Consider the following 26839-nt stretch of genomic DNA (forward strand, 5'->3'; position numbering starts at 1 on the left):
GCGAGTCGGAGGTAGAGAGTGCTTGTGATTGAAAACACTATGAAACAAAACGCTACGATAGTGGATGTAACAAGAGATCGTGGATCGTCCCCAGGGAGTGGAGTGTCATAATCATTTTTGATTGGCGCGTTTAGAGATACGGACCGTGCTCCCGGATGCCGTGGGCGTTGAACAACAGCCACAGGAAGCTCCTGCGACAACGAGTGTATCGTTTCAAGTGTACCAAGAAGCGCTTTGTAGGACATGTCTGCTGAGATGTCCGGCAGAGTGCATGGGACTTCCTTGTTATTGCCTATCAAGCTTGGCGACACAACTTCCTATTTCGACAAGGTGGCCACAACTGCTCGGTCTTTGCAAGGCAGCTGACATTACTTGGAAGACGCTGTGTGCAACTATATCACCTGCTGCAATCGCTGGCATGTATAGAACTAGCGGACCAGCATGCGTCTAATCTCTACTATCACGGGGGAGCTAAAGGAGTTTCTTCAAGCACCTTCATATGCCATATTATCCCACCGCTGGTGTGATGACGAAGTCTCATATGATGACTACTCCATAATTCTTGAGGCTAAAACGGAAGATGCTACGCCGAGAGACATGCGACGCTCTATTGCGGTCACGCAGCGGGCGTGTTACCAGAAGATTGCCCAATTCTGCAGGCTGGCAAACTTAAGAGGTTTGGATTGGGCTTGGGTCGATACTTGTTGTATTGATAAACGCAGTAGTGCCGAATTGACGGAATCGATCAATTGAATGTGGGCATGGTACCGCGATGCGAAAGATTGTGTAATCTACCTGGCAGATGTACCTCCGGTCAAGCATAGCGAGCACCATACACGGTTTCAAGGCAGCGAGCGGTTCCGGCGTGGATGGACGCTTCAGGAGATGCTGGCGCCGCTAATCTTGGTGTTCTATGCTGCCGACTGGAGTCTGATCAACGTGCTCAACAAACCCGTCAATTTTGCTGGAGATGCGTCTGCCTTCCCGTCAAGCTTGTGCAAGATAACGGGGATTGCAATCAAATGCTTCCATCGCATCGATTATATAGAGCAAGCTTCCACAGCTGAGAAACTTAGCTGGGCCTCCGGGCGGACGACGACTCGTGTCGAAGATGAGGCGTACTGTTTGCTCGGGCTCCTCGACTTCAACATGCCTCTGCTCTACGGAGAAGGGCGCAAAGCCTTCTTGCGCATGCAGAAATCTCTCCTCGAGAGCTCGGACGATGACTCGATCTTTGCGTGGCGGGCCACCGCTGACCAGTGTCTGAGGGCGCCAATGGAGGGTGGTGATGGAGGGGTCAGGATCGAACGCCTCACTCCAGGATTGCTGGCAAGAAGCCCTGCAGATTTCGGAGCTTGTGCTGATATTGCTCTGCTGCACGAGAGTCAGCGCACTGGCTTGCAATGCAATGTATCAAACAGACGCTTGGAGCTGACGGGGAGACTGACCTTGATTGAGAATTGTTTCGTGCCCAACGTTCTTCCAGGAAGCTTCTCGAGAGGCTACGTTTATGCTCTCAAGCTCGATTGCGGTGTGAGGCCGCCTGACTTCATGAATGGACAACTACGTTCCGCGATCGCGCTGTGGTGCCTGGACCGCGAAGGGCCAAGTGGTGCTTTGATGGCCACGCATAGATGCGCTATTGACGAGAACGACCTTTACGAAATCTTTGATGGTTACATTGGCACTCCAGGGTCAACGCCAGCGACAGATAGCGGGGTCGTGGAGCATGTGGTCTCTGAGCGTGGCTTTCCTGAATCACAATTGAGGCGTCCGAAAAAGACTACAAGGAGGCTCTTCATCACACTTTGACGATCGGGAAGCTGATCTTGTGCTCAAGGCAGTCTTCTGCTCTGGATCTCCCTGGTGGCAGAAAATGGAATATGGTGGCTTCAAGACCCTGGCAATGTGTTGCGAGCATGGAAGACGTGTAGCTTCTGAGCTTCTCTGCCTCAGCTGTCAAACTATGAAGCCTTGGACAACGACACCGTGACCAATCTGGCGTCCTGCGTTGAGAGGCCGTAAAGTCGCAGACATCGTAGGAGTGTAAGGATCCATTGTGCGTGAAGCACGTACGTTCACCATTTGGCCGGAGAGTTGGATGATGTTGCGTCCACAAGCGAAGTATGGCGCGCGTCATGGCGGCATGAGACTTCGTTGGCGAGATCGCTCGTTTGAAGCGACGAATGCCGCCTGAGCTGATTTCCGGCCTTGCTTGAAAGTCTCCCGCAGGAGTGCGGGCGAAATATTGCCGTAGGAGAGGGTCTCGAGAAGCCCAAACCCCCTGAGTAGCGTACTGGTCTCGGAGAAGCGGTCTCAAATAGTCTTCAATTACTTTACAAGGCTTCACCAGTCGGGAGCGCAATCTCAGCCTTATGACCACTTCACGTACCACCCTGAAATCCTTCAGCCTTCCAGTCCCCATGATCAGCTGCTCCTTTCACGGCCGCTGCCGCACCTGCTGCTGCACTCGCACCAAGATGACTCCCGTGGACCTCCGCATCAGCCGTTCCCATCCAGAACAACATAATCAAGACAAGCAAGTGCAGACCAAGACAGTAAAGCGCGAACAGATTCCGACTCGTGCGCGTGGCGAGGACTATTCTCGAAAGTTGAAAAACGGCTCGTTCAGGGAGGGACATCCTCTTCATCGCTCGAGCGCTAGCAGAGTCAAGTCAGCAGATACAAAGGTTAGGTCGCGACAAAGACTAGGCATACCTCTCCCGTCCCCTGAACGCGGCAAAGGGGCTCAAATTCTGCTCATAAGCACTCCTATATCTCTCACTAGTTCCAGTGCCTTCTCCGACTGCTATGGTAGAAGGATTCGGATTCCCACCATAAGCCACCCCGCTACCCACGCCCGTCCTTTGGTGCGAGCCTGCGTAGCTAGAGACGTATCGCGTCTTCTCGTAGAGGTCTAAATTATCCTTCTGCAGACTGGCCACTTCGGAGCGGAGTGCAGAGACGGTCTGGTATTGTTTCTGTAGTTCTTGCTCCACTTCTCCTATCTTCTTCTTGAAGCGGTCACGTTGCGCTGTTACCATGGGTAGGATACCGCTACCGCCGGCTGCGGAGGCTTCGCCAGCGCGGAGAGCTTCTAGCCCACCTCCACCTCGTGGTGAGTTTGTGCCACCTGAGATGGAGGCAGACGGGTCAAACCCGCCGATAATGGAGCTCGTAGGTGATGCGCCACCGCCTCTTCGGCTACCGTATGCAGATTTCGGATATCGTGAGGTGTATGTCCCGGCCACTGACATGGTCTCAAACGCACTACTCGCTTCTCGCTGGGTTTTCAGTAAGTGGTTCTCCAGTGTGGCGTTGAGATTCCGTGTTCGTTCGAGCTCCATGTTCGCTTCTGAGGTTTGTTCCTGTAAGATCTCCAGCCGTTGCAACAGCTCGTTGTGAGATACGCGCAGTTCGGTCAGATCGTTGCTAAGCTTCCTGTTCCGCGTGATGAGCAGGTGCTCGAGGGTACCTTCCTTGGCGCTACCGTTCGTGTGGTTTGATTCTCCCTCGTCCTCATCGTCTTCTGCGCCTGCGAATTCGACGGCGCGAAGCATCTCTAATTCTCTCTTCACCTCCTCATAGTCACTCCACTTCTTCACCTTGGCTTTTAAGCTATCGCGATCGATCTTGAGGCCATTGATCTCTCTTTCCAGACTTCGAAGTTTCGCTTCAACACCGCCCTTCTCACTCTCCTTATCCGACCGCGCAGAATCGAGTTTCCGTAGTAGAGACTGGTTCTCCGTCCTCAGTCGCAAGAATGCCGGCTCATCTTCCACAGTACCACTTCTCCCAGAACTTTGCGATTGACCTACCGACTGCGCCAGCTCTGCTCTCAGTGTCTCATTCCGCGCTTCCAGATCTACGAGTCGTACATTCGTCCGTTCCAGCTCGGAGCTCGCTATATCCAATTCCGCTTGCGTAGCAGTACCTTGAGCTGAAGTTCCATCGTCCGCTCCAGATCTTCCTAGCCTCATCTCAACCTCATGTCCAGCCTTCAACTCTCTCACCAGACCTTCTAGTCCCTCCACCTTACTCTCCAAACCTGCCTCCTTGGCTGCCCAATTCTCCTCCTGCTCCTTCACTATCCTCTCCCACTTCCCCTGTGCCTCCCGCACACCTTCATCCTTCTCACTTTCTAGCTGCATCCTCTTCACCCGCTCTACCCCCAACGCGCCTTCCGACTCCTCCAGCACTCCTTCCAGCGTCACGACTTGCTTCTTGAGTGTCTCATTCTCTCCTTCCAATCTCGGCACGACTTCATCCGCTGTCACTAGCGCCTCGACACTCGCTTCAAGCAAAGGGTAAGGATCGGGTACATCGCTTAGAGGATCATACACTTTCATGAACGCCGCCTGTACACTCTGGCTTTGCTTAGTCAAGAGATCAACATAGCCCTGATATGCTTTCAATAGATCCTTGATCTCTCCCAGTTTCGAGGGATCGTCGAGCTTGCGGAAGTCCTTGGTCTTCTGCGCCAGGTCCTTGCGTCGGGTGAGCGAGGCTTGTTGTGCGGCTACGAGGTCCGAGGCGGTGGTGTCGAGGGTGGTGATGAGGGTGGAGAAGGAGAGGTGTCGCCATGCTGATATTGCTTGCTGGAACTTGTTCGGTGTGTCGTCTGAGGTCTTATCGTGGTTGTCGGACTCAATCGCTCCCGCTGTTGTCGCTTCGTCTGATATTTCGGCCATACTTCTTGGGTCGTGCTACCGGCGCATGACTTGGTGGTGTGTCGTGCCTGCCTGCCTGTACCTTCCTATGAAACGATTGCTATAGAGAGTGGAGCAGTGGTGAACAGGAAGGTGAGTGCATGGGCATACGTGTTGCGGGCAATGCGGAGGTGGAGCTTTGGGATGCACAAGGCAGCTATTATTATCCATTCATGCCCTCGGTCCTACGCCCAGATACTATAGCTCCCACACGAGATCCACGACCCTACGACGTCACGGCCTGTATAATCTGATTATGAATGACATACAATAATGCATCACCATGGAAGCGTCCGAGGCAGCTCCCACCACCACTGCCGCCAACGATAATACCACAGGCCCATACACGCTCCGCGAGCTGATCCGAGATGTACCGTTGGGTGTCCATGAGGATGACACTCCCGCCTACATAACCTGTGTGGACGCCTGGAGCTCAAACCTCTACATCGGCACCTCTGCTGGCCAGGTGCTGCACTATGTCTCGATCCCGCCCGACCCAAGCGATACTTCTGGCCAACCCAGCTTCATCTTCGCCACCAAACTTGAACCGGCATACGAAACGGAACAGGAAGGTGCAGATCGAGGTGTGAAGAAGATCCTGGTGCTGCCTAACGCGCAGAAGGCTTGTATCCTCTGCAATGGCACCTCGACATTCTACACCCTACCAGAACTTAGTCCGGCTTTTGGTGGTAGGATCAAGCAGGGGAATTGTTTATGGATTGGTGGTATTGATGAGGTGGAGCATAATTATGGAGGCAATGCGGCGTATGGGACTGTCATTGTCATTAGTCTGAGGACCAAACTTAGGTTGATCAGGATCGGGGTCGAGGCGAGGAAGATCAGGGACATTGAGCTTGGTGGTGTCACGGCTGTTGCGAGGAGGGAGGATCTGGCTTGTGTGGCGAATGGGAAGGCTTACAGTCTGCTCGACGTGGTTAATCAGCGGAACTTTGAGCTGTTCCCTATTTCTACTTCGAGTGTCCCAGAGTCTGCACCGGTGGAGACTGTGAGGACGAGAGAGCCTTCTCGTAGCTTTTCGTCCCGGAGTCCGGTGAGGTTGGGCCGGGGGCATGAGAGGAATTTCAGTCTTGATGCCGCGCCGCCGAAGAGTGGCGATAGGCTAAGACCTGGTAGCAGGTCGCCATGGCCTGCGCGGCGGTCATCGAAACCTACGGAGTCTCCTGCGCAGCCTGCCAGTCGAGAGGAATCACCGGTCAAACCTGGATCCGGGAATGCTTCGGCGAGGACGAGTCTGGAGGTCCCACACGATCCAAGTCCTGCGCCACCAGTGCCAGCATGGAAACCTCTGCCACCCAACATCGTGTCTCCGAGCGCCAATGAGTTCTTGCTTACGACTGGTACGAGTCTTGCGGAGCCAGGCGTGGGCATGTTTGTCAATGGGGATGGGGATCCGTCGAGAGGAACTATCGAGTTTAGTACTTATCCTACGTCTTTGGTGATCGATGGCGCAGGTCGCCACTCCAATCTTCCTGATCAAGATCAAGGTGAGAAGTATGTCATGGCTCTTGTTAGGAGAAGTCTTGATGGGGAGAGTGGCCCGGCAGTAGAAGTCCAGAGATGTGATATCGACATGAGCGAGACGCTCAGTCGGAAGCAATGGCTTGCTCTGCCTTCAATTGCGCAGGCTGATGTTGGGACTGTCGGGAATGAGATCAACGTGGGCACTGGTCTTCAACGAGCAACAAGCTCAATACAACTTAGTGTACCAGAGATCACGTCATGTCTTCGCCTTCGACGACTCCCTCTCAATACCACCACCACTGACGCCGAGAGATCTAGCGAAGCAGAGAGCAAGCGCAATGCAGAAGAAGATGGTTTCACCTCGCGCCTGGCGAACGTGGAAGCTAATATCCTCCTCTTCCACGGCGATCAAGTCTCCTGGGTGCTTCGCAGCGCATTAGTCACGCAGCTGGAGCGGCAACTACAATCTGCTGTTCAGGAAACGAGCTCTAGCGAGCTGAGTATCGACGTGCATACTGTACAACGAGTTATCAACTCAATTCGCGGACAAGATCCTACCACCGAACTCGACTTCCTGACTCTCACCTATATTCGACAAAAAGCCTCACTCCTGCTTTTCGGGAACTTGGGCTTACAGACCGCCGCTGGCACCATAGCGTACGAACATGATAAGCGACGGGCTGAAGTGGCATTGATGGATGGCGAGATCGACCCGAGAGTTTTACTACTGCTTGTGCCACCATTTGTGGATGAGGTAGATGAGGGTGAGAGAGGAATCTGGATCAGCCAGGGCCTGAGGGATACTATCGCTTCCCTGCGATCGCATTGCGATACTGAAAGCATGGTGCAGGATGCCAAAGGTGCATATGGTGATAATCTGCTCCATCTTCTCAAGCGATACTTGACTATCTGGAGAAAGAAGAAGGGGATGGCTAGTGTAGCTGACGAGGCACATGTGTTCCGTTCTGTGGATGCTGCGTTGCTGCATGTTCTCTTGGTACTCGATCAGGACTCGCCTCGTGGTATCGCAGCGCTTGGCACTATTCGAGCCGAACTGAACGAAGTGGTGGATAAGGGCGTTGATTGCTTCGATCGCGCAAAAGAACTGTTCGAGCAGTTCCACCGGCTCTATCTGCTCTCCAGACTCTATCAGAGCAGGAAGATGACGGCACAGGTTTTGTCGACCTGGCGGAGGGTCTTGGAGGGTGAGGTGGATTTGGGAGGGGAATTGGTCGAGGGCGAGCACGATGTCAGGCGATACCTCACAAAATTGCGGGACGCGGCGTTGGTGCGAGAATACGGATCGTGGCTGGCTAACAGAAACCCGAAGCTCGGCGTGCAGGTCTTCGCTGACGAGACTGCAAAGGTCAAGTTTAGGCCCGAGGAGGCTGTAGCTATACTCAAGGAGAACGCACCTGGGGCTGTGAAGGACTACCTTGAGCACCTCGTGTTCGGCAAGAATCAGGGGCAGTATGTTAACGATCTCTTGATTTTTTATCTGGATACTGTTCTCTCCGAACTCGATCGCGAGGATGGAGAGTCCAAGGCTACGCTCAGGCAGAGCTATGAGACCTATCGAGCCCTTCGTGCACCGAAGCCAACGTATAGGCACTATATCACGGATAATGCTGTCGAGGCGGAATGGTGGGCTAACCGTCTGAGGCTTCTGCAATTGCTTGGTGGTAGCCATGGAAGCGCTGCAGAGTATGATGTTGATGCTCTTGACAAGAGGCTGGAACCTTATAGTGATGTTCTGGTCCCGGAGATGATAATCTTGAACAGTCGTCGTGGTAATCACGAAGAGGCCCTTCGTCTGCTAGCACAAGGCCTGGGCGATTGGGACACGGCTATTCGGTATTGTCTCTTAGGCGGCAACGGGCTATTTCATACCGCATCTCTTGGCAGTTCTCCTATAACCATCACGCACGAGCACCAAGCCCGCCTCTTTTCGACGTTGCTACATGAGTTCTTCCGCATCCCAGACTTATCCGAACGGCTTGAGCGGACTTCGGAGCTTCTGGAAAGGTTCGGAGCGTGGTTTGAGGTCGAGGATGTGCTTGAGAGGATTCCGGAGGGTTGGTCGGTTCAGATGGTGGAGGGATTTCTTATGCATGCGCTTAGGAGGTTGGTGGCGGAGAAGCATGAATCGAAGATTGTGAGAGGATTGCGCGGAGCACAGAATTTACGGGTAGTGGATGGGTGGGGTGAGAAGGTTGAAGCGATGAAGCCTGTTGTTGTTACGGTTGCTGGGCAAGATGGTGAAGGCTGAGATGGGAGAGGACAGAGACACTGAGACTTAAGGCTCGCGCCCTCTGGAAGTTCGACCATTGTGCTGAGCATATGGCTATAAGTCGGACTACATCATGAACTTGCTCTGCTTCCCTACATGAAGCTCTTGTCCTCGCCCCACGACGGCTCTCCTATTTCTACGCCCCGCCACCATTTCTCCACAAACTCTTCACAAGTGGTCGGCTTTAGCTCCGGAAACCCTTGGTTGAGAGTGTCAGGCACCATTGCCCACTTCTCCGTTAGCGCGATGCGGACCTGGTTGTAAAACACCTTGCCCGGGTCTTCTTCAGCCTGCGCACGCATCTTCGCCACTGTGTTCTCTTGCACCAGAATCTTCCTGCTCTGGACTCGCTCTGCTATGGCTATCATTTCCCGGAACGACTTGACGTCGCCTCGCATCCCCAGCACTTCAGGCCAGATAGGTAGCGAAAGCGCATGATACACGAATGTGGCGATATCTCGCATATCCGTCAATACGATCGGAGCTGTGCCGTGACCTGGTAGATCTGCCGTCCCGGCTTTCATGTTTAGGACAAAACTCCAAGGCCGGAGGCCGGCTAGGGCTTCTTCTTCACCTGTTTTGGCGCCTTCGCGCAGGCCGATGGGCGTGGGTGGTTTGGGCGTGCCGGTTGCGAAGATCGACATGAAAAGCCCGCACTGGAAAGATGTTACTTCCATTCCTGTCTTGCTAGCGACAGCTTGGCAGGCGGACCAGACTTCGGCTTTGCCTGCGTATAGGTCGATACCCTCATTCGAGGTCCCAGCGTACTCGGATGGAGCAAAGCGTTTCACGCCTGCTTCTTTGGCTGCCGCGAGGAGAGCAAGTTGAGAGTTGCGGATGGCTTCGGCATCACCACCGATGACGGAAAGTACGGTGTGGACGTCTCCAAGGGCTGTAGTGAGCTGAGAGTGGTTGGCGTAGTCTATGGGACGAACATCGATGCCTTTGGCACTCCATTCTGGTTGGGCTGAGCGGGAAAGAAGGACGAGTTTGTATGGCTTGATGCCTTCGGAGTTGAGGTGGTGGAATACTCGCAGCATAGTCAGGCCGAAGCCTGTTGTTGCTCCTGCTAGAGCTACTGTGACCATGTTGAACGAGGGAGGGAAATGAGTAAGGAAAGTGAATAGAGGAGTGCATTGTGAGGTAGAGAGATACTCATCTTTATACGCAATGGAAAGAGTCGAATCGCCTTTACACGCTATCGGCGACGGCTCAACTACGTCCTGTTCCATCGAAATACTGCTTTGGCCTATGCAAATCTAGTGCAATTTTGATGTTTATTAGTATGAGCAGCAGCTAACAAAAAGTCACGTGTTGGGCTTATGCGGAGGTGAAGTCCATCCGGATGAGCAAGTTTTGTGATTGGCTTGGACTTTTTGCCGGTGTCCTCTCACCAGACCAGGTGAAGCAGGACTACTCCACTGCGCCTGGCACAAAGCAATCGTAGCAAGTCGAAGTGCTTAATGGCGGTGCCTAATCAGTGGCTGTGGGGAATAGTAGTCTTGCTATAGGCGGAGTCTTATGGTGTAGTGCTGTTGCGCATACGATGGAGAGTTCTAGACTGTTCTGGACATCGACACACTGTTTGACGGAGTTTCGCATCTTGACCGTGTAGCACAACGTTGCGTCCGGACTGCCAATATTGCGCTCGAGGATGAGCTCACCACGAATATCGAACTTCCTTCGCTCACAGCTGGATGACATAGGCTCAGCAACAACAGCGAGTAGTACTACTTCGAAAGCCGTGAAGACTTCGAACACACTATATGACACACTAGTGGAGCGCAAGTATCGTGTTGAAAACGATGTACAACACGGGGAGTCACTGGGAGATGTTGGGTGTCCATACAAGCTGCTTGGGACGCCAAACCACATTCGACGGCTGATGCTATTGCCTGGAGAAGGCGATCTAGAAGGTGAGCTAGAAGAAGTGTCACTGGAAGACAATCCAGAATACGCTGCTTTGTCTTACTCTTGGGCTTTGGCGAATGGCGACGATAGCAAGTCTGGAATTATACGTCTACATTGCAACTGTTCATACGATGACTCCATCCACGATAAAGAGGTCGGCATCACGCGCAATCTGTACGAGGTTTGATCAGGATTAGATCGAAGACCACGAAACCCCTGTCCTTGTGGATCGATGCCCTCTGTATCAATCAAAATGACCCGATGGAGCGGCAACAGCAGGTGGTGTCTATGGCACAGATCTACAGTAAAGCAAGCCTTGTCATTGTGTGGATTGGCAATGATCTCGACGGCGATGAAGCATTGGCGGCCGAGATGATCAGCGAAGTCAAAAATCCAAAAGCAGCGGCAGAACTTGGCGATGGAATCATGCATCTCACCAATGCTTTCGAAAGCTTGCTGGTGCAACGGTACTTTCGAAGGCGATGGATCGTCTAGGAGCTGAGGCACGCAATTGACGTGGTAATGTGCTGGGGAGAGTATCGAGCTGATCTTGAGAGTTTCCGGATCGCTTTGCAATTCCATCAGGATAGAGATGGTTCTGCCGCCCCTGAGATCTTGTCGCTGTTTGATGAGACATACCGGCATTCATTACGCAATATCTCAGTGTGCTTGGCCAGTTATGAAGACATGGAATGCAGTGATCCTCGTGACCGACTGTACAGTCTGCTAAGCTTGGACTCTGAGTGTACTTTGGAAGCTGACTATAGCGTTTCCATGGAGGAGGTAGGCCGTCGGCTGGCTCGCTACATGTACTACCAAGGTGACACAGAAGTCCTGCTCCGCAATTGTAAAGGTGCTTTGAGAGCCACCGATCGGTTCGCGGACAGACATGAATCTTTGGACGCCGGGACCTCAAGCACTTGGGCCATTGAGCTAGGGGGGAAATTTGTGCTTCCAGGTGGCGTAGAACCCTACAGCAACATATATCGAACCCACCAGCAGAAAGCGCAAGAACGATGGCAACGTCTGCTACGCCATCAGAACGAACACTTTTTAGCGATGTGAAAGGCGGAAGTGACGTACACGAAACCCTCATGGACCGGCGGTCTTCGCACTATCGTACTGACACTTCATCTCTTTGGTGTTGTTGGCGAATGAGAATGGGGTCCTAATAAGAAGCACTCGCAGCGCACGGGCTATCGCGAGCTTAACGAGACTTCCACACCAGCTACCAAGGTCAAGGTTGTTGGGAGTTGGCGTGAATCAGACGTGAATCAGAGTGACCTGCGGTCGGGGGATCTTGTTTGCTCGCACGCACACCCGACAGGCTTTTGGGTTATCTTGCGGAAGGGTGAGGATCATTCTCTCGAGTACAGGATCGTAGGCATGTGCCAGCTGCAGACTATGGATAGCGATAGATGGTGTCGTGAGCCAGTAGCGAGGCGAGAGTATCGCATTTCATAGGGGAAGGAGCTTGCACACATCACTGACTCAGACGCATGATCTCAGGAACTTCTCTGGCAATGGCGGTGTTTCACGGGCTCACTAATCGCTGGCGCCTCCGGTGGATGATGCTACATCGCATCAATAAGACGGCCGCCGATGACCCACACGAGTCTGACGAATCGCTCGACTCTGGTCGAAGGTGGTCAGACTTCATCGGCCGTCCCTTCCAAAGGCGCCTCTTACCAAGAGGTCGGACGAGAGCAGCCGCGTTTTATGCGGATGCCATAGAGCCGGCGCTCTTACTGTCAAAATGGGACGTTAGAACGTTGGCTCGGAAGGCCAGGTCAAGGTGGACTCGAGCGCACAAGCGCGTGCTGATAAACAGCACACACTCGCTTAGCAAGATAATATCATCGCGATATCGCTAGTGTTCAAAGGGATCACTATGCACTAAGGGCATATGTCTGTTGTACGAAACTGCGCATACCTATCTCAGCTTTTGCCTCCTCGAAGTGGAACAGCTTGTCAGTATTTCCTCCTTCTTTCCACTAGAGAAGTGAGGCTATCAGCAGATATATCGCAGCGAAAGCCTAATCCATCATGGAAGCCCAAGCTAAGGAAAATGTCGATGGGACTTCTGGGACACAGCAACCTGACACAGGTCCGACTCTAGCACCTACAACGACGAATCCCGAGATTGAATTAGCAATGATGGCATATCTGGACGATCATCCAGCTGCGATCAGACGGCTGCAAGAACATCAGCTACAGCATGCTCAGACCGTTGGTAGGCCTGGAGTTCCCACGATCAATATCCAGATGCTTCCGTTCGGTGGAGGAAAGCCTTACCCGCCAGCTCTGCTCAATGCGGACGACTACGTTGTCGGATTCGACGGACACCATGATCCAATACATGCGCAAAATTGGAGCCGAGGAAAGAAAGTCGGCATCACAGCTATCCTTGTGCTGGACTCCTTGGCGGCCACACTCGCTTCGTCGATTTTCTCGCCCGGCAGTGTCGATGTTGAAACGTATTTCGAAGTTGGACCGGAGGTCACGACTCTGGCTATCTCTGTGTTCATTTTAGGCTATGCTTTTGGTGTGAGAAGAAAGTATGGCAATGAGACATCCGCCTCATCAAACTGACTCGGGCTGCTGTAGGACCTCTGGCTTTTGGTCCACTATCTGAGTTGTTCGGGCGACGTCTACCGACTCTTGTCGGATCCTGTGGCTTTGGCATCTTCAATGTCGCGGTAGCCGTCTCTAAAGATTATCAAACCTTGGTGATATGTCGATTTTTCGCTGGAGTCTTCGGATCTTGTCCACTGGCCTTGGTTGCCGCTGTGCTCGCGGACATGTTCAATAATCAGTCCCGCGGCATAGCGGTCGCGATAATTTCAGCGACAATTCTGTGCGGGCCTCTGGTCGGCCCAATGGTAGGTCACGCTAGCACCACAGTATCGGGCTCGTTGTGAGCTGATGGTTCCCAGATTGGTGGATTTATTGCGAAATCATATCTTGGCTGGCGCTGGACAGCCTATGTACCAGCTTTCATGGCTTTCACTTCGTGCGTACTTGCTATCATCTTCCAAGATGAGTCTCATGCGCCCAGGATATCGATGTACAAAGGAAGCGAGCTTCGGCGTCAGACGCGTAATTGGGGCATTCATGCAAAACAAGAGGAAGTGGAGCTGAGCGTCAAGGAACTCATGACGAAGAACCTGTCTCGGCCACTTCAGCTTCTCCTTGAAGAGCCAGTGATTTTGGTCATCACGGTCTGCACGTAAGCACAATCCTACTGCTTCCACCCTGTCCGACTAACTTATCGCTACTAGAAGTTTCATCTATGGTATCACCTACCTTTCTTTGTCGGCATTTGCAACAATATTTGGACAGACCCATCACTTCAGTCGAGGAGTTGCTGGACTCCCATGTCTCGGGATGATAGTGGGTGTCTTCTTGGAACTTTTCGCCGTGATCTGTACCAACCGCAACTACGTTCGGCAGCTTCGGGCCAACAATGACGTTCCCATTCCGGAATGGAGGATGCCACTTGCGATGCTAGGGAGCGTCTGCTTCGCCACTGGTAAGTCTTCTTATGTGCAGATATCTACTGGGCTGCAAACTAAACAGACCGCTTTGAAACAGGTCTCTTTTGGCTGGGCTGGACAGGATTCTCCTCATCGATACACTGGATTGTTCCCGCTGTTGCTGGATAACCACTAGGCTTTGGTATCTACACAGTATTTCTGCAATGCTTGAATTATATCCTAGACGGCTATGTGAGCTTTGCAGCATCTGCAATGGGTGAGTGGCTGTCTACTCGACTCGCTCCGACCTCACATTTCCGACAGCTGACAGGATTTAGCAGCAAATACGATGATGCGAAGCCTTTTCGGAGCTTCATTTCCCATTATTTGCCCGATGTAAGAGCTCACTTTGTGCCTAAGACTTCTATTAGCACTGACGATGGCTGGCAGACATGTTTGGGGAACTTGGTATCGAATGGGCAATGACACTGCTTGGGTGCTTAGCTGGTTTATTCGTTCCGGTACCATTCTTACTCTACTTCTATGGGAAAGCCATGCGAAATTCCACCCTACTGCAGTGAACACATGCAGCAGCCGCCCAGAAAATGGGAGGCAAATCTAGCTAGATTGATGTTCACGTCGCAAAGCTGACCTTACAATCTTCCCCGTCAGAGTCAACCAGTAGCCACCTTGGACTTGATCAGATGAGCCATCGGTACGAGGTCTTGCTAAAATCTGCGATCCCGCTACTTTTTAGACTGTTCATACGATAGGTATTTCGACAGGCTTGCAACTTGCAAGTGTGTGACAAGTACAAAGATGTTTTCTGCGACAGAAGGGAGCCGTCACGCTAACAGCTACACATCGACATCTCAGCAGATGTACAACGTCGTCACCACCGTCGTGAATATCAACTAGTCGAATTCAGCACGCCGACATCGCCCTAACATCGGGCAGATGCTTTGCTTCCGCACCTTGAACCACAATGACTGCAGAGATGACGAGACTGTATGATGCCTCGTGAGAGACAGCGGGTATGGTAGACTGCGCCGACATGCGTTGCATTGCCTAACGGGCGACTAAAGGAGTCCATTTTCTCCGCTGATATACTCTCTCCGTGTCATCGCAGGTGAAGATAATTAAACCTGATCACGAGGCATCAGCGCAAACATATCGAGCTCATGGGCTGCTGATTTACTCTTACATCAGCCGGCATCAAGACGCCCGGATCACGACCGTGATACCCATAGTCGACCATATAAGCGTACGTTTTAGCCATCTCCTCGGCGTATCCAGCGTCACCGTCGAGCGTAAAGTGCTGGTGAATACTTGTCTTCTGTAATCGTGCTTTGACGTTTGTACATTCCGTCCACATGCTGACATCCTGGTCCCAGGTAAGTCTATCACCATATGCGAGTAGAACCGTACCCTTAGGTAGCTGCGCTAAGGCATCAATGAACTTTCCAGTGTCACTCGGATTGACGAAGGACACAGCTTGGTGTCCATTGCCCGGTATACGGAGAATATTCGTTACATCTGCTTCCTGTGCTGCTGTTAGTAGCTCATATGGTGAGGAACACGGACAAATACCTTGAACCACGGCACTGAGATTGGACCCCACTTCCAATTTTCAACGAAGAGACCCATCTGTAAGATGGACATTTGCTTTGCTAGATGTGGATGTGCTTCTTTAATGTAGTCGACCACACGTGCTTTCGACTCGAAGTGCCACGCTTTGCGATATTGACCCTGGCTCCATTTGCTAGCGTCTGCAAGGGAGGACCAGATGAATAGCTCCGACCCTTGAATTGTTGCTGCGGCGTCTGCGATGCTCTTCCCAAGCATGGACTGATCTTTGGACGCTTGTGCTTGCATGCCCGGCTTAACAGCTTCGGCTGCAGGATAGGCTGTGTTGGCGAAGAGGATACTAGCTCCCTGGCATGCTGTACATAATGCTTTGTGGTCGAGAGCGCCGGCCTTGAGGAGCTCCACACCTCTGCGGATAAGCGCTAGCGCCCTAATACCGCTCACGTCGCGAGTGACTCCCCTGACACGATACCCTCCCAGCTCCTGGAATGTTGCTGCCACCGACGACCCCCGTATGCACTATCAGCTTGCTTCGACCTGCCAAGTGAGTGATAATGAGCCTGTGTCCCAGTAGCCCCAACAATAACCACGATGCTCGACATTGTCTTGATCTCCATCTGCGTGATCGCGATCAAAAGGCGAGAAGATTTGCAAAAGCACAAACACCACCAAGCCTCGCCGTGTGGCAAAGCTGACGTACAAACGTCGGCGACTTATGTAATCTGACAGCATCAGCATGAATACTCGATATGCGGGTAGATAGGAATGCTCATTGTATCTGCAGAACTTATACTTCTACTCTCGTTCACCCGTGGGTAATCACTCTTGCGCTCTTACTTCCTAGTTTGGACATGTGTCTGCGGCGCTCATGCTTCCTGATTTGGCTAGATATATGGGCCATGTCCTATCACGAGCAATCCTCGTATCGCTCGTCTCTGTAATCAAGCTTTGCATTCAAAATATATCAGGCTCGGACGAAATGATCATGCATGATCTTCGGATAAGTATGAAGCCCTTCAACGTGCGGACAGCCTTACGTTGCATCAATCCTATATATGCACTCCAGCTTGCCGACTAGAGTCTTAGGCAACCAATTTTACACTGAGAATTCCTTTGCCAGTTCTCATGGCCCCAAAAATTCTCATCGTGTTGACATCGCACGCTGAAGTGAAAAATGGACCCAAGACGGGCTGGTTCCTGCCCGAGCTCGCGCACCCTTACAACGTGTTTGGCCAAGTCGCCGACGTCGTTGTCGCCTCACCGCTTGGTGGTGAAGCTCCACTCAGCGTACAATCGATAGAGATGAGCCCCGACGAGGAATCGCAGAAATTCCTCAGGGAGAAACAAGACGTATGGAGCAACACCGAAGTGTTGAGCACGTTCGGAGGACGAGCCCAAGAGTTCGACGCCATCTTCTACGTCGGTGGCGGAGGTCGTAAGTACTATTGTCGTCTATTGTTGATGCAGAGTCTAATCCAAAGCACCAGCAATGTTCGACCTAGCGTGCGATGATACCTCGCAACAGATCATCAGAGAGTTCTACGAAGCTGGGAAAGTTGTCTCGACTGTCTGCCATGGGTCGGTTGCTATCAGTAGAGTTAGGCTTAGCACGGGCGAGTATTTGGTTGCCGGGCAGAAGGTCACCGGCTTCAGCAACGAAGAAGAGCATCAAAGCGGCCTGTGGGATGTGGTACCGATCCGTCTGGAGGATGAGCTTCGGAAGAACGTGGGCGAAGGTGGTGCCTATGAAGCAGCTCCTGCATGGACTCCGAAAGTCTTGATCAGCGGGCCTAGGAGACGCCTTCTAACGGGACAGAACCCAGCAAGTGCTAGGGCCCTGGCTAACGCAGTCATAGAGGCTGTCGCCGAGAAGTTGTAACTCAGCTCATTCACGTATTTGGACGACAATGCCTCCCTTTGCGTTGGACTCATGCCAGTATTGTATCAATCATTATGGGTCAGTGGAACATCGGCCGCAATACTTGGCGTTGCTGTTGGAGTGTTGGAGTGTCAAAGTGGGCAGAATCATAGCCCTCCACGGACATGCTCTCGATCATGTTTAGCCAGTTCGCGCATCACAGGATTTGTCCTTCTCAATCGTTCAACTTGCCTTCCCTCGCTATGAGGCTAAGGTGAAGCATAGTAGTCAATTTCGCCGGCGCAGACGTGCATGAATCGGCTGCCACGCTATGCTACTGCAATGTCCTTCCTCCTTCCCACAGTCAATCTCCGCCGCCTCTACCATCTCAACTCATTGCCTCTTCAATCAGATCGTCAATGCAGTGCATCAGTAGAGCTCGGCTGGTGGAATTCATGCTTGTCATCCAATGAACATGGGTATCTCCACCCTCGAAAGCATAGTGTCGCTTGATTCAAGCGTTGGAAGGTGCGGAGGCATTGACGGCGACTGCAATAGGCTATGGTGCCGTCGATATCCCCTCAACTTCCACAACTGCTTCAACGAACCCTTGTAGTATCTTCCGAGCGTCTTCATCGGGCCTTGCAAACCCAGGATACCTTCTATACAGCTGCTCAGACGCGGTCCGGTTTGTACTATCATATCGGCCATCTCTGCTGCTTTGACTTTATCGTCTTTCCAGGATCGTACGATGGTATCTCGTAAAGTCACCGAGTCGCGGTCGTCCGTGCCCTGATCTAACATGACTTCCTGCAAATCAAGGCGTACTATAAGTAGCTCCAATTGGAAAGCCCAGTAATGGCTAAGCATACCGGCTACTGGCCCACTGAGGAAGACCATGCGTTGTGAGCTGCTTGAGTATGTAGGTTGACATTCGAGGTCCTGTATATCCAACGAATTCGCCTGTGGGTAATTACGTGAGTGAGATAGTTCTACCGGAACGGAGGTTTTGAGATCGCAGTGCCATTGCTCAAGGGATCGCTGGAGAGTAGAAATATCGTTGAGAAGGAGCAAGCAGCGATCGACTATGGATCTGTGGCTTGGCTCGTCTGAATCTGCACTCCGCAAAACGTCACCTGAGGATTGCATATGTATTGGTATCTGGAGGCCAAGATCAGCCAGTCGATCTCTCGTCGTCTTCTTCGTCGTAGCATATGGTTTGTCCCGCCACTCAGCTTTTGCAAGGACGCTTGGCACTCTTCGGTCAATATCGACGAACGTAGCCATGCCTCTGAACCCGCCAAATACTGCACAGGCGTTCGGATCGCTCCGCAGTGCTTCGGGACCTGCCATATTCAACATGGACATCACGCCGTCAAGGTGCGTGAGTTGGCCTTCACCTTCCAGATCTGTGTCATTGAGAAGCTCCAGTATCTGAAGGGCCACAGAAGTGCACATCAGTGTATGACTGGTTGAGTGTCGGTTGTGCGTGGTGGTGGTGGCGAGATGGTGTGAGTAATGATTGAGCGTCACTGTATAGCTCGAGCGCGCAAGCGTCGCGAGTCCAACGTCACCATGAAGCAAAGCGTAATACAGTGCTAGTAAGCTGAAAATCGAGCGGTCCAGTATGGTATGTGAAGTAGTTGCGAACAGCATCAATGCCCGTATACAAGTGGCAACATTAGATGGCTGCGCAGCAGTGTCTCCCCAGGCCTGATCCACTCGGTCGGAACCAAAGATGCCCACGTCTCTGCTCGCTGCGAAGTCGCCCAATAGGGCGATGTACGTAGTGTGCGCTGAAGCTCGCTGTCCCGCGAGGTGGAAACTCGTGGTGGCGAGCGTCGTTTTCCACTCATGCTGCGCCATCACAGCCTTTAGGCAAAAGACGCTGGCCGTCATCAACCTAAATAATTCGTCCGGAGTGGTCGGTACTGCGTTCTTGATCTTTCTTCGCGCCCGAAAAGCACTGCGCAGGGCGCCTCGTTGATTTTGTGAGGTGAACGTATCCCTAACCCGATGCACAAAGGTCGTGGGGTCTGCCTGTCCACTGCATTGCGTACCGCGCCGTTGACATGGCCCACATTGCGGTGCTCTGGAGTCACACTTCTTGCGTCGTCGTGCACACTCGCGGCATCTTGTGCTCGATCCTGGTATGGCCCCACCAACCATCTTGCGTCGGATGCGTCGTATCAACCACGGCCAGGTCAGAGCCCAGCAGGCGACCGTACATCCATATATACTCCGCCATCGTGGACCCAGGGAGCCGGGTTTCTAAGCTTATGAGCGTGCAGTACAAGCAGATCAAGTTGATGCAGAACCGATGAGCCAATGGAGAGCCTCACCGCTTAGCATCAACCTCACTTATGTAATATTGATTAATAATCTGGTTTGCCTACTGCTGACAGCACGCCGGAGTGCCACCTCCCGCAGCTAATTTCTCAAGCGTTTACGTCTTTCGACTCATCGCGTTTCACATACCATCCCTGGGTTCCGCTTGCCCGGTTTCTCCACGAATCGACAGAACGACAAATCTGGTTGAGGTAATCGTGTCCGCGCCTGTGATCCGCGACTTCGGGCAGCAGAAGACAGGATTACAGTTATGCGTCGATCATTCTTCGAGTGTTTACGTTTGAAGATTGTGTGATCAGTCGAACGACGGGCCCGTTCGATTGTACAGAATCCTTTGCCTTCTCCAGCAGAATCTTTTGCCTTCTTCAGCTCGGTGACCGCGGCCTGGCTAGAGCAAATCAGCGAGGGCTGCAGTAAACGTACAGGACTTGCAAAGATCCTAACAGAATACCGGGAGCTTTCAAGGTGGCTCGAAGCACAATCTCCAATCCTGCAAGTCCTTGACACTACTTAGCACGGAAGGCTAGGTGAACTTCACTCCATGAGTTAGCAACGTGCGGATAGTCACACGCTGGCCAGGTTCCTGACAGGAGCTTACTCAACAACAACAGCTGCCTGCAAAGGGGTCGTGCTCACATAGACAGGCGACAACATTCTCTGATGCTACAGCTAGTGGACGTCTGGTCTGCGTGACCACCCACGGGAGGACAAAAATGCCTGGCAAAGGCAGCTGATATCTTCCCAGCAATGTGCGACAACTTAGAAATGAGGGAATATGGCGCGCGAACAGCAGTCGATCAGGCCCTTGTGTCGAAGACTAGTTCTGTTTGCCGATGGTCCGACATATGGCTAGATACGGCAGTATGTGCGCGCAATTTGGGCAATAGAGATATGCTCATATTACCGATCATCGAGATGGACGTCACCATGACAAACCACCCAGTCACATGCTGTACTGGACAAAGCACTGATTGAAGCGCAGTGGAGAAGAGGCAACAAATGGGTTGAGTCAAGCCTAGGCGCATCTTTTCATAAAAGCGCTCTTACTTCCCGATGCGGAAGCTGAAGCTTGTGCTGAGCTGTGGATAGCGATCCGGTAGTCTGACCAATAGAGTCAATATAGCAAGACCAGCATTACCAGAGTTGATCATCTATGCAAGAGTCCCATGAACATCATCCTGATCTTGTTTCGAGTAGATCTTCGACAACTTCTCTCACAAGAAAAGCCATCCAATATGCCCGAGAAGACAGCGCTTGTGCTGATCGATGTCTACAACGACTTCCTCCATCCGGGTGGCAAGGCAAATGCTGCGCTCGGAGAATCTCTCGAGGCTTCGAATACAACCGAGCACATCAAGCTTGCTTTGAGGGTTGCTCGCTCAGCTGGTATCCCAGTATACTATAGTCTGCATCAGCAGTACCATGATGGCAAATACACTGGATTCGAACATTGGAACGACATGCTCCGCAGCGTGCAAACTTCGCGGTCCTTCGAGGAAGGTAGTTTTGGAGCACAGATACACGAGGGTCTGGAACCAGATCCTAGCAATGGTGATGTGATCATCTCGAAGCACTGGAACCAGAGGTGTGCCTTCTCATGATAGGCTTGCGTCAGAACTTGTTTTGAAGCTAACTTTGAGCAGCTCATTCCATAACACTGACCTCGACTGGCTACTGCGCCAGCGTAACATCACGGATTTGGTGTTTGCGGGCTTAGTGGCGAATACTTGTATCGAGACTACAGCTCGCATGGCGAACGAACAGTACGTAGTCCGCATTGATTTGCGCTTTCCCATCACCTCCGTCTGCGACTTGCTGACCGAAGCGTGATAGCGGCTACAAGGTTATCATGCTGTAAGCCCCCAGATTTGTTCCAGATCTTGTTCTACGAATGATCACTGACCATTTCTGATAGCGACGATGCTACCGCAGGCTGGACTGTCGACTCGATGAAGGCCGCTGTGGAGCACAGTTGGCCATCTTTTGCTCATCAGATTATATCTACTGGAGATTGGGAGAAGTCTTTGGCCAATTGAATACAGCTGAGGGTTCAGATACAAGACTTGCTAGGCTGGTGGCGCCTTCCAGAGTCGCCGAGATAGTCATTCCCCTACATCTTGTATCTCTCGTGCTCATCAGGGCGAGGCGCATCCGATGCAACGCCAGTGACTCGCGTGTTTTCCAGGTCATTGAAAACAGGCTCAATATCACATTACTCGATCTAGATTTGCGTTGGTTGTTCCAAGGTCTCAACGGCTCTCTTCAGCTTCTCGAACTTGTGCTATCCGCCAAGCGATATTGAAGTCAAGATATAGGCTCTATAAGCAAAAACCGCTTGGCGTACGGGCAGCCACCATATGTGAACATAGCTCACTATGTGCACACAAGCTTCGCGGGCCTAAAGCAAGGTCGACAGACCTAGCAGCCGAACTATAGGTCAGCAGCCGAGCTATAGGCCCAGCGGCCTCGCCAAGTATGATACGAAAGCCCGTAATTATCGCAATATGCATCAACAGCCATGCAACCATAATGATTTCAATGCTGTGACGTGGATTTGGCTCGCTCGGCTGTGTGATCGTCTCTGTGAAGGTTATGTGGACTGTGAAAAGCGATGGTGACTACCTCTACCGTAAGAACAAGACTCTCTACGCAAGACAAAATTCCGGCTATTATCCATCTACAAGCACTGCGAGTAGTACTGTCCCGAAGCCGTGCACTTGCTTCCCGAAGCACAGCATGTAGGTCCTGTCCAGCCTTGTCCACCACTACAGAACGCACTTTGTCAGCATCCATTAAAAGCGACCCTCATTCGTGATTGTTTTGGAACACTGACCATTGACCATACTTAGCAGCGCAGGAAGCCTGAGCGGTACTTGATGATGGTGCGGCAGAGGTAGTACTGGTACTCTTAGTCCTGGTGATTGTGATCGTGCAGGAACTGGAAGCAACTTGCTGTGCAGTTGAGACTGTGGTCGAAGCAGCAGTGGTGGGTGCTGCTGTCGTCGGTGTGACCGAGGTGGCCTTAGTCGAGGTGGCGAGGGTTGATGAGGCAGAAGTTGGTGCTGCGGCTCCGGAACCGCCAAGGCCGGCTATGTGATTGTGGTCAGCTATTGATTCTATAAGCACGATGAGTGGCGCTTGGCAACTCACTCCAGACGGCTGGACCGGGGGTAACGTAGGAGTTGAAAGACTGGTAGAGGTTGAAGTTGATACCCGGGTCAGCGGCGTTGTAAAGCTTCTCTCCCACACGGCAGTCGGCCCCGCCGGCACAGGGTGTGGCCGTGCCGGACGAGACGACCTTCACGTTGACACACACTAGATTTATGTTAGCGCGAAATTGATGGTCTGCAGGCGGTGGTCTGGATCATACTTGGGTAGTTCTGTGCTCCACCGGCATTGTTTGCGGCGTGGAGAGATATGATCTCGTGGCGGAGGACGTAGTTGCCTGGGGCAAGGTCTGCACGATGGAGTCTCAGTGTGTGATCGTCTCTGGTTCAAGGCCTAGCGATTGCTACATACTGGCCGGAATGGTGAGCATGCCAGTGAAGTTGTTGGCGATAAGAGTATCAGTGGCCCACAGTCCAGGGTTAGAACCACTGTGCCATCCGTCCAGCTCAACGGCAAAGAAATTCAAAGCAGTCTTGTCAATGGTGGAGAAATCGCCAGACACAGCAGCCATCTGGTTGAGGACATCACCGTGGTGCCCATCGGGCCAGGTGTTCCACTGTAGACCGATCGTCGTGCCGGCTGTCAAGGTGAGGTAGCTGTTGCCTGGTGTGGCATTCTTGTGGCAGACAATGTCCGGGTTCTGGTAGGAGGATGGGGAGACGAAGCCGTCATCCTGGTTGTACGCGTACCAGCCTGGTTGCTGCGCTGGGTTCTGACCCGGGTACATCCAGTTCGGACTGCCAACGAAGACGGTCTTACCGCCGATGATGGCGTTTTCGAGGTAGCCGTGGGCGGAGACAAGTGGTAAAGCGGTAGCGGCCAAGAGGCCAAGGACTTCGACGGAGTGCATCTTGGCGAATGGTATGGCAGATAACGAGCGATTGAAAGGCTGGCCAGCAGCGACAGAGTCTTACGGAAAGAGAGGTTGGCAGGGCGCTTGAAAACCGCATCTCGTCGAGGCGAGCGTGCTCATATTAGTACTTACCTGGATTGTGTGGCAGCTGCTACTGCGACAGGCGCACAAACTTTCCTACCTGCAATCATATTGCCTAGCCGGCGCCCATATTATAGCTTTAGAGTAGGTATACAGGTTGTCGACCATAAAATCTCAAGCCTTTGGGGGCGTTTGTCAGGAGGACTTGATCATCTGCTGCAAGTCTGAAACTCCAGACCATATGGTTCCCGTTCCGGCTTGCACCTGATACTCTAGGCGTTGAGTAGAAGCGCGGTCTGATCTTGTCCGATTCTGCCGGCATTGGCTGTATGGGATTTATATTGGCCACCTGACCTTTGCCGAAATTGCGCGAAGGCTTTGCGGGCCGGCGGTGATTTGTACGACTTCACATCTCGTAGCAATAATATCTGTGAAGTCGGAGAGCACTTGTGCTTTGCTTCGGCTATTTGACATTGCTTGGTTGGCTGACCAGTTGGGGGCCACTGCGATCAAGTACGAGTCATGACCCTCATGTGTGTACAGCTGGAACACGGAGTTGCGTAATGAGTGATTATACGCGCCGAGCTTGTGGCGAAACAACGTGAAGCGTCCTTGGTCTGTTGTGAGGACTGTGAAGTCGCAAGGTGATCTCACCGTCTCATCGTACATATATATGTGTCCGTGTTCTGCCCCGGGCGTCGGACGCAATGAGGAGGGAGTGAGGCGTTTTGAGCAGGATGCACTAGTTTAGAATGGTGGTTGCCAGAAACGTTGGTGCCTGATATTCTAAGGCACATAGAAACTCGTGACTTTGTCGCTCTTGTACGCGTCAGAATGCTGTGTGTTCTCACATACACCTAGTGCAAGACGCCACAGTGCATGGTCCAGCTCTGTGGGTGGAGGAAGAAAATCAAGAGCACCCATAGCGGTATGCGTCGTGATGCGAGGCACCACCGCGAGGTCCCGACTCGAGCCGGTAAGACTCTTGCGTAAGTTGTTCTTGTCCTTCACCATATAGCCGACATGTCTGGAACAGGACCAGGGCAGCTTCCAGGCATACAGCCAAATCCAATTGAATGCGAAGGGCTGCTCTACTTGGCTCTTGATGCGAAGAAACAGGAAATCCGACTTCTGGATCTAGAGCCGTGTACGCCAGACGCAAATTTGGCCGGACTGGTATGTGACATGCGGATCGTCTCACTTGTCGACATCTTGTCACCGAGATACGAGGCTATCTCATATGCTTGGGGTGATAACGAAGCTAAGGCAGAAATCCGTGTCAACGGCATTCCCATCAACGTCCCAATAAATACTGCGGCTGCGCTTCTTCGAGTCCGCGATGTCGACAAAGTGCGAACTCTGTGGATTGACGCAGTATGTATCAATCAGCAGGACATCGAGGAACGTAATTCTCAAGTTGCACTTATGGCAGCTATCTACAAGTCGAGCTGGAGAGTCATAGTCTGGCTAGGCAATCCTGGCTTCAGTGAGCGCGAAGGCCACCAAGCCATCTCGACAATTGATACAGCAGTTGACGCCATTATCGCCTGGGCCATGTCCGAACTGCATATAGGCACTTACGAAACCCTCATCGCACAGCTAGCTACCTACAAGAGCATCGACGGGCTGATGAGACGATTCCCGCATCAGCTCTTAGCCCAGGTTGCTCAGGTCTATGCTGTGTGCCATCAATTTTGGTTTGGCCGTCGTTGGGTGGTACAAGAAGTTGCACTGGCGCAGCAGACAATATGCTATTGGGGGCGAATCACTATGTCACTGGAGCGTGCCCTCGTGGCTGCTGTCATAATGGCGCGGGGCAGTCCGAGCATTGATCAGTGGAGAACCATCCACAATTTATCTGGCTATGGATCAACTCACAGCGCGAGTATCGATGAGCTGTACAAAGCTGCAAGGATGTGGCAAGTCCTCCGTATGCCCTCAGCCAGGTCTGCTGGTGCTCTTCTGAGCGCTAATCTCGAGCAGCTCCAAGACTCGCTAGGTAGTGAGCCTAGAGACTTGGTCTATTCAATACTTGGCCTCTGGCAAAGGTCATCGGGTATTCACGAGCTACCTTCGCTGTTGCAGCCTGATTATGGTAAGCCTGTAGGTCGTGTGTTTGCAGATGCACAAAGGTATATCATGAGGTCTGAGAAGAGTGTGAATATGCTGCAGGATACGAGGACTGCTGAGGTATGGCCTACAAGTGATCAAGGGTCCTCATGGGTCAAGAGGTGGAGCGTGTGGCATCAGAATGCACCTAGTCTACTCCCTACTTGTCACTCCGCATGTGGCAAGAGACCATACGAAGCAGATCTTCGTGAGCCGGATCGGGAGCTCTGGCTTCGAGGCATCGAGATCGGTACAGTGACCGATTGTGTGACAGCGGTCTCGCCCGAGGCCCTTTCGACTACAGCTGGGCAACGAGCTTTTATGGACAGCCTTATCACGAGCCTGAGTATCGAGGTATTAGCTTATCAGCCTCTCGCTCGAACGCTTGTAGCTGGTGTCACGTGGCAGGGTCGGGTCTTAACTAATGTTAGACTGATCACCGATGCTGAAACCGAGATGGCCGTTGCTGTCATTTCAAGCAGTCCAGAGACTCATGAAAATGTGGTGCCGGACAGGGCGATGCTTGAGAGTAATCTCTCTGCTGCAGCGCGGTACTCGTATGGACTAAAGAGAGCTTGTCAGCATCGTGCTATCTTTCGTACTGAGAACGGACGCTGTGGTCTCGGGCCTTCCAAGACTATGGCAGGTGATGTTGTGGCGGTCGTCGATGGATGTGACTTCCCACTTCTTCTACGGCCTCTCAAACATGGTTACGAGCTTGTAGGGGTCTGTTACGTCGATGGATTCATGCAAGGAGAAGCTGTAGATAGCTACAAGACGGCAGAGTTGGGTTATAAGATGTTTGTGCTATTGTAGGCTTCCCTATAGTACACCAGTGAATGCGTGTATCATGTGACGAAAGTCGGCCTAATCTCAATAGGGAAGCTAATAAATCCTACTGCCACGAGCTTCTTGCAAGACTCCTAGTTCTTTGGAACCTCGAGATCATGGCGTTTGCTCGACAAT

The 26839-nt window shown here is 52.3% G+C and overlaps 12 protein-coding genes across 12 annotated transcripts; 7 read left to right on the top strand and 5 right to left on the bottom strand.

Annotated features, from left to right (window-relative positions):
• Positions 1-885: 885 nt before the first annotated feature.
• Positions 886-1812, top strand: gse1 (maturation of 5S rRNA; the record flags this gene model as incomplete). The annotated part of the gene is made up of 2 exons (XM_064833740.1): positions 886-1384; positions 1487-1812. 2 exons carry the CDS (start codon positions 886-888, stop codon positions 1810-1812), a joined length of 825 nt encoding a protein of 274 aa, XP_064698701.1.
• A 572-nt stretch (positions 1813-2384) lies between these two features.
• On the bottom strand, positions 2385-4691 carry LTS14_001032 (uncharacterized protein; the record flags this gene model as incomplete). The annotated part of the gene is made up of 2 exons (XM_064833741.1): positions 2385-2661; positions 2719-4691. 2 exons carry the CDS (start codon positions 4689-4691, stop codon positions 2385-2387), a joined length of 2250 nt encoding a protein of 749 aa, XP_064698702.1.
• Positions 4692-4992: 301 nt separating this feature from the next.
• Positions 4993-8460, top strand: LTS14_001033 (uncharacterized protein; the record flags this gene model as incomplete). Its single annotated transcript, XM_064833742.1, has 1 exon — positions 4993-8460. The coding sequence occupies one exon, from the start codon at positions 4993-4995 to the stop codon at positions 8458-8460; it is 3468 nt and encodes a 1155-aa protein (XP_064698703.1).
• A 113-nt stretch (positions 8461-8573) lies between these two features.
• Positions 8574-9569, bottom strand: LTS14_001034 (uncharacterized protein; the record flags this gene model as incomplete). Its single annotated transcript, XM_064833743.1, has 1 exon — positions 8574-9569. One exon carries the CDS (start codon positions 9567-9569, stop codon positions 8574-8576), a length of 996 nt encoding a protein of 331 aa, XP_064698704.1.
• A 797-nt stretch (positions 9570-10366) lies between these two features.
• On the top strand, positions 10367-10887 carry LTS14_001035 (uncharacterized protein; the record flags this gene model as incomplete). Its single annotated transcript, XM_064833744.1, has 2 exons — positions 10367-10566; positions 10590-10887. 2 exons carry the CDS (start codon positions 10367-10369, stop codon positions 10885-10887), a joined length of 498 nt encoding a protein of 165 aa, XP_064698705.1.
• A 1551-nt stretch (positions 10888-12438) lies between these two features.
• LTS14_001036 (uncharacterized protein) lies at positions 12439-13967 on the top strand (the record flags this gene model as incomplete). Its single annotated transcript, XM_064833745.1, has 5 exons — positions 12439-12937; positions 13000-13274; positions 13329-13621; positions 13674-13924; positions 13945-13967. The coding sequence occupies 5 exons, from the start codon at positions 12439-12441 to the stop codon at positions 13965-13967; spliced, it is 1341 nt and encodes a 446-aa protein (XP_064698706.1).
• A 1060-nt stretch (positions 13968-15027) lies between these two features.
• On the bottom strand, positions 15028-15743 carry LTS14_001037 (uncharacterized protein; the record flags this gene model as incomplete). The annotated part of the gene is made up of 2 exons (XM_064833746.1): positions 15028-15411; positions 15459-15743. The coding sequence occupies 2 exons, from the start codon at positions 15741-15743 to the stop codon at positions 15028-15030; spliced, it is 669 nt and encodes a 222-aa protein (XP_064698707.1).
• Positions 15744-16580: 837 nt separating this feature from the next.
• LTS14_001038 (uncharacterized protein) lies at positions 16581-17334 on the top strand (the record flags this gene model as incomplete). The annotated part of the gene is made up of 2 exons (XM_064833747.1): positions 16581-16890; positions 16943-17334. The coding sequence occupies 2 exons, from the start codon at positions 16581-16583 to the stop codon at positions 17332-17334; spliced, it is 702 nt and encodes a 233-aa protein (XP_064698708.1).
• Positions 17335-17775: 441 nt separating this feature from the next.
• LTS14_001039 (uncharacterized protein) lies at positions 17776-19179 on the bottom strand (the record flags this gene model as incomplete). Its single annotated transcript, XM_064833748.1, has 1 exon — positions 17776-19179. One exon carries the CDS (start codon positions 19177-19179, stop codon positions 17776-17778), a length of 1404 nt encoding a protein of 467 aa, XP_064698709.1.
• A 1718-nt stretch (positions 19180-20897) lies between these two features.
• Positions 20898-21492, top strand: LTS14_001040 (uncharacterized protein; the record flags this gene model as incomplete). Its single annotated transcript, XM_064833749.1, has 2 exons — positions 20898-21247; positions 21306-21492. The coding sequence occupies 2 exons, from the start codon at positions 20898-20900 to the stop codon at positions 21490-21492; spliced, it is 537 nt and encodes a 178-aa protein (XP_064698710.1).
• A 1273-nt stretch (positions 21493-22765) lies between these two features.
• LTS14_001041 (uncharacterized protein) lies at positions 22766-23680 on the bottom strand (the record flags this gene model as incomplete). Its single annotated transcript, XM_064833750.1, has 3 exons — positions 22766-22977; positions 23033-23119; positions 23182-23680. The coding sequence occupies 3 exons, from the start codon at positions 23678-23680 to the stop codon at positions 22766-22768; spliced, it is 798 nt and encodes a 265-aa protein (XP_064698711.1).
• Positions 23681-24787: 1107 nt separating this feature from the next.
• On the top strand, positions 24788-26689 carry LTS14_001042 (uncharacterized protein; the record flags this gene model as incomplete). The annotated part of the gene is made up of 1 exon (XM_064833751.1): positions 24788-26689. The coding sequence occupies one exon, from the start codon at positions 24788-24790 to the stop codon at positions 26687-26689; it is 1902 nt and encodes a 633-aa protein (XP_064698712.1).
• Between the last annotated feature and the right edge of the window lie 150 nt (positions 26690-26839).

This window comes from Recurvomyces mirabilis, assembly GCF_035927965.1.
Source record: "Recurvomyces mirabilis strain CCFEE 5264 chromosome Unknown scaffold_2, whole genome shotgun sequence".
Classification (NCBI taxonomy): Eukaryota; Fungi; Ascomycota; class Dothideomycetes; order Mycosphaerellales; family Teratosphaeriaceae; genus Recurvomyces; species Recurvomyces mirabilis.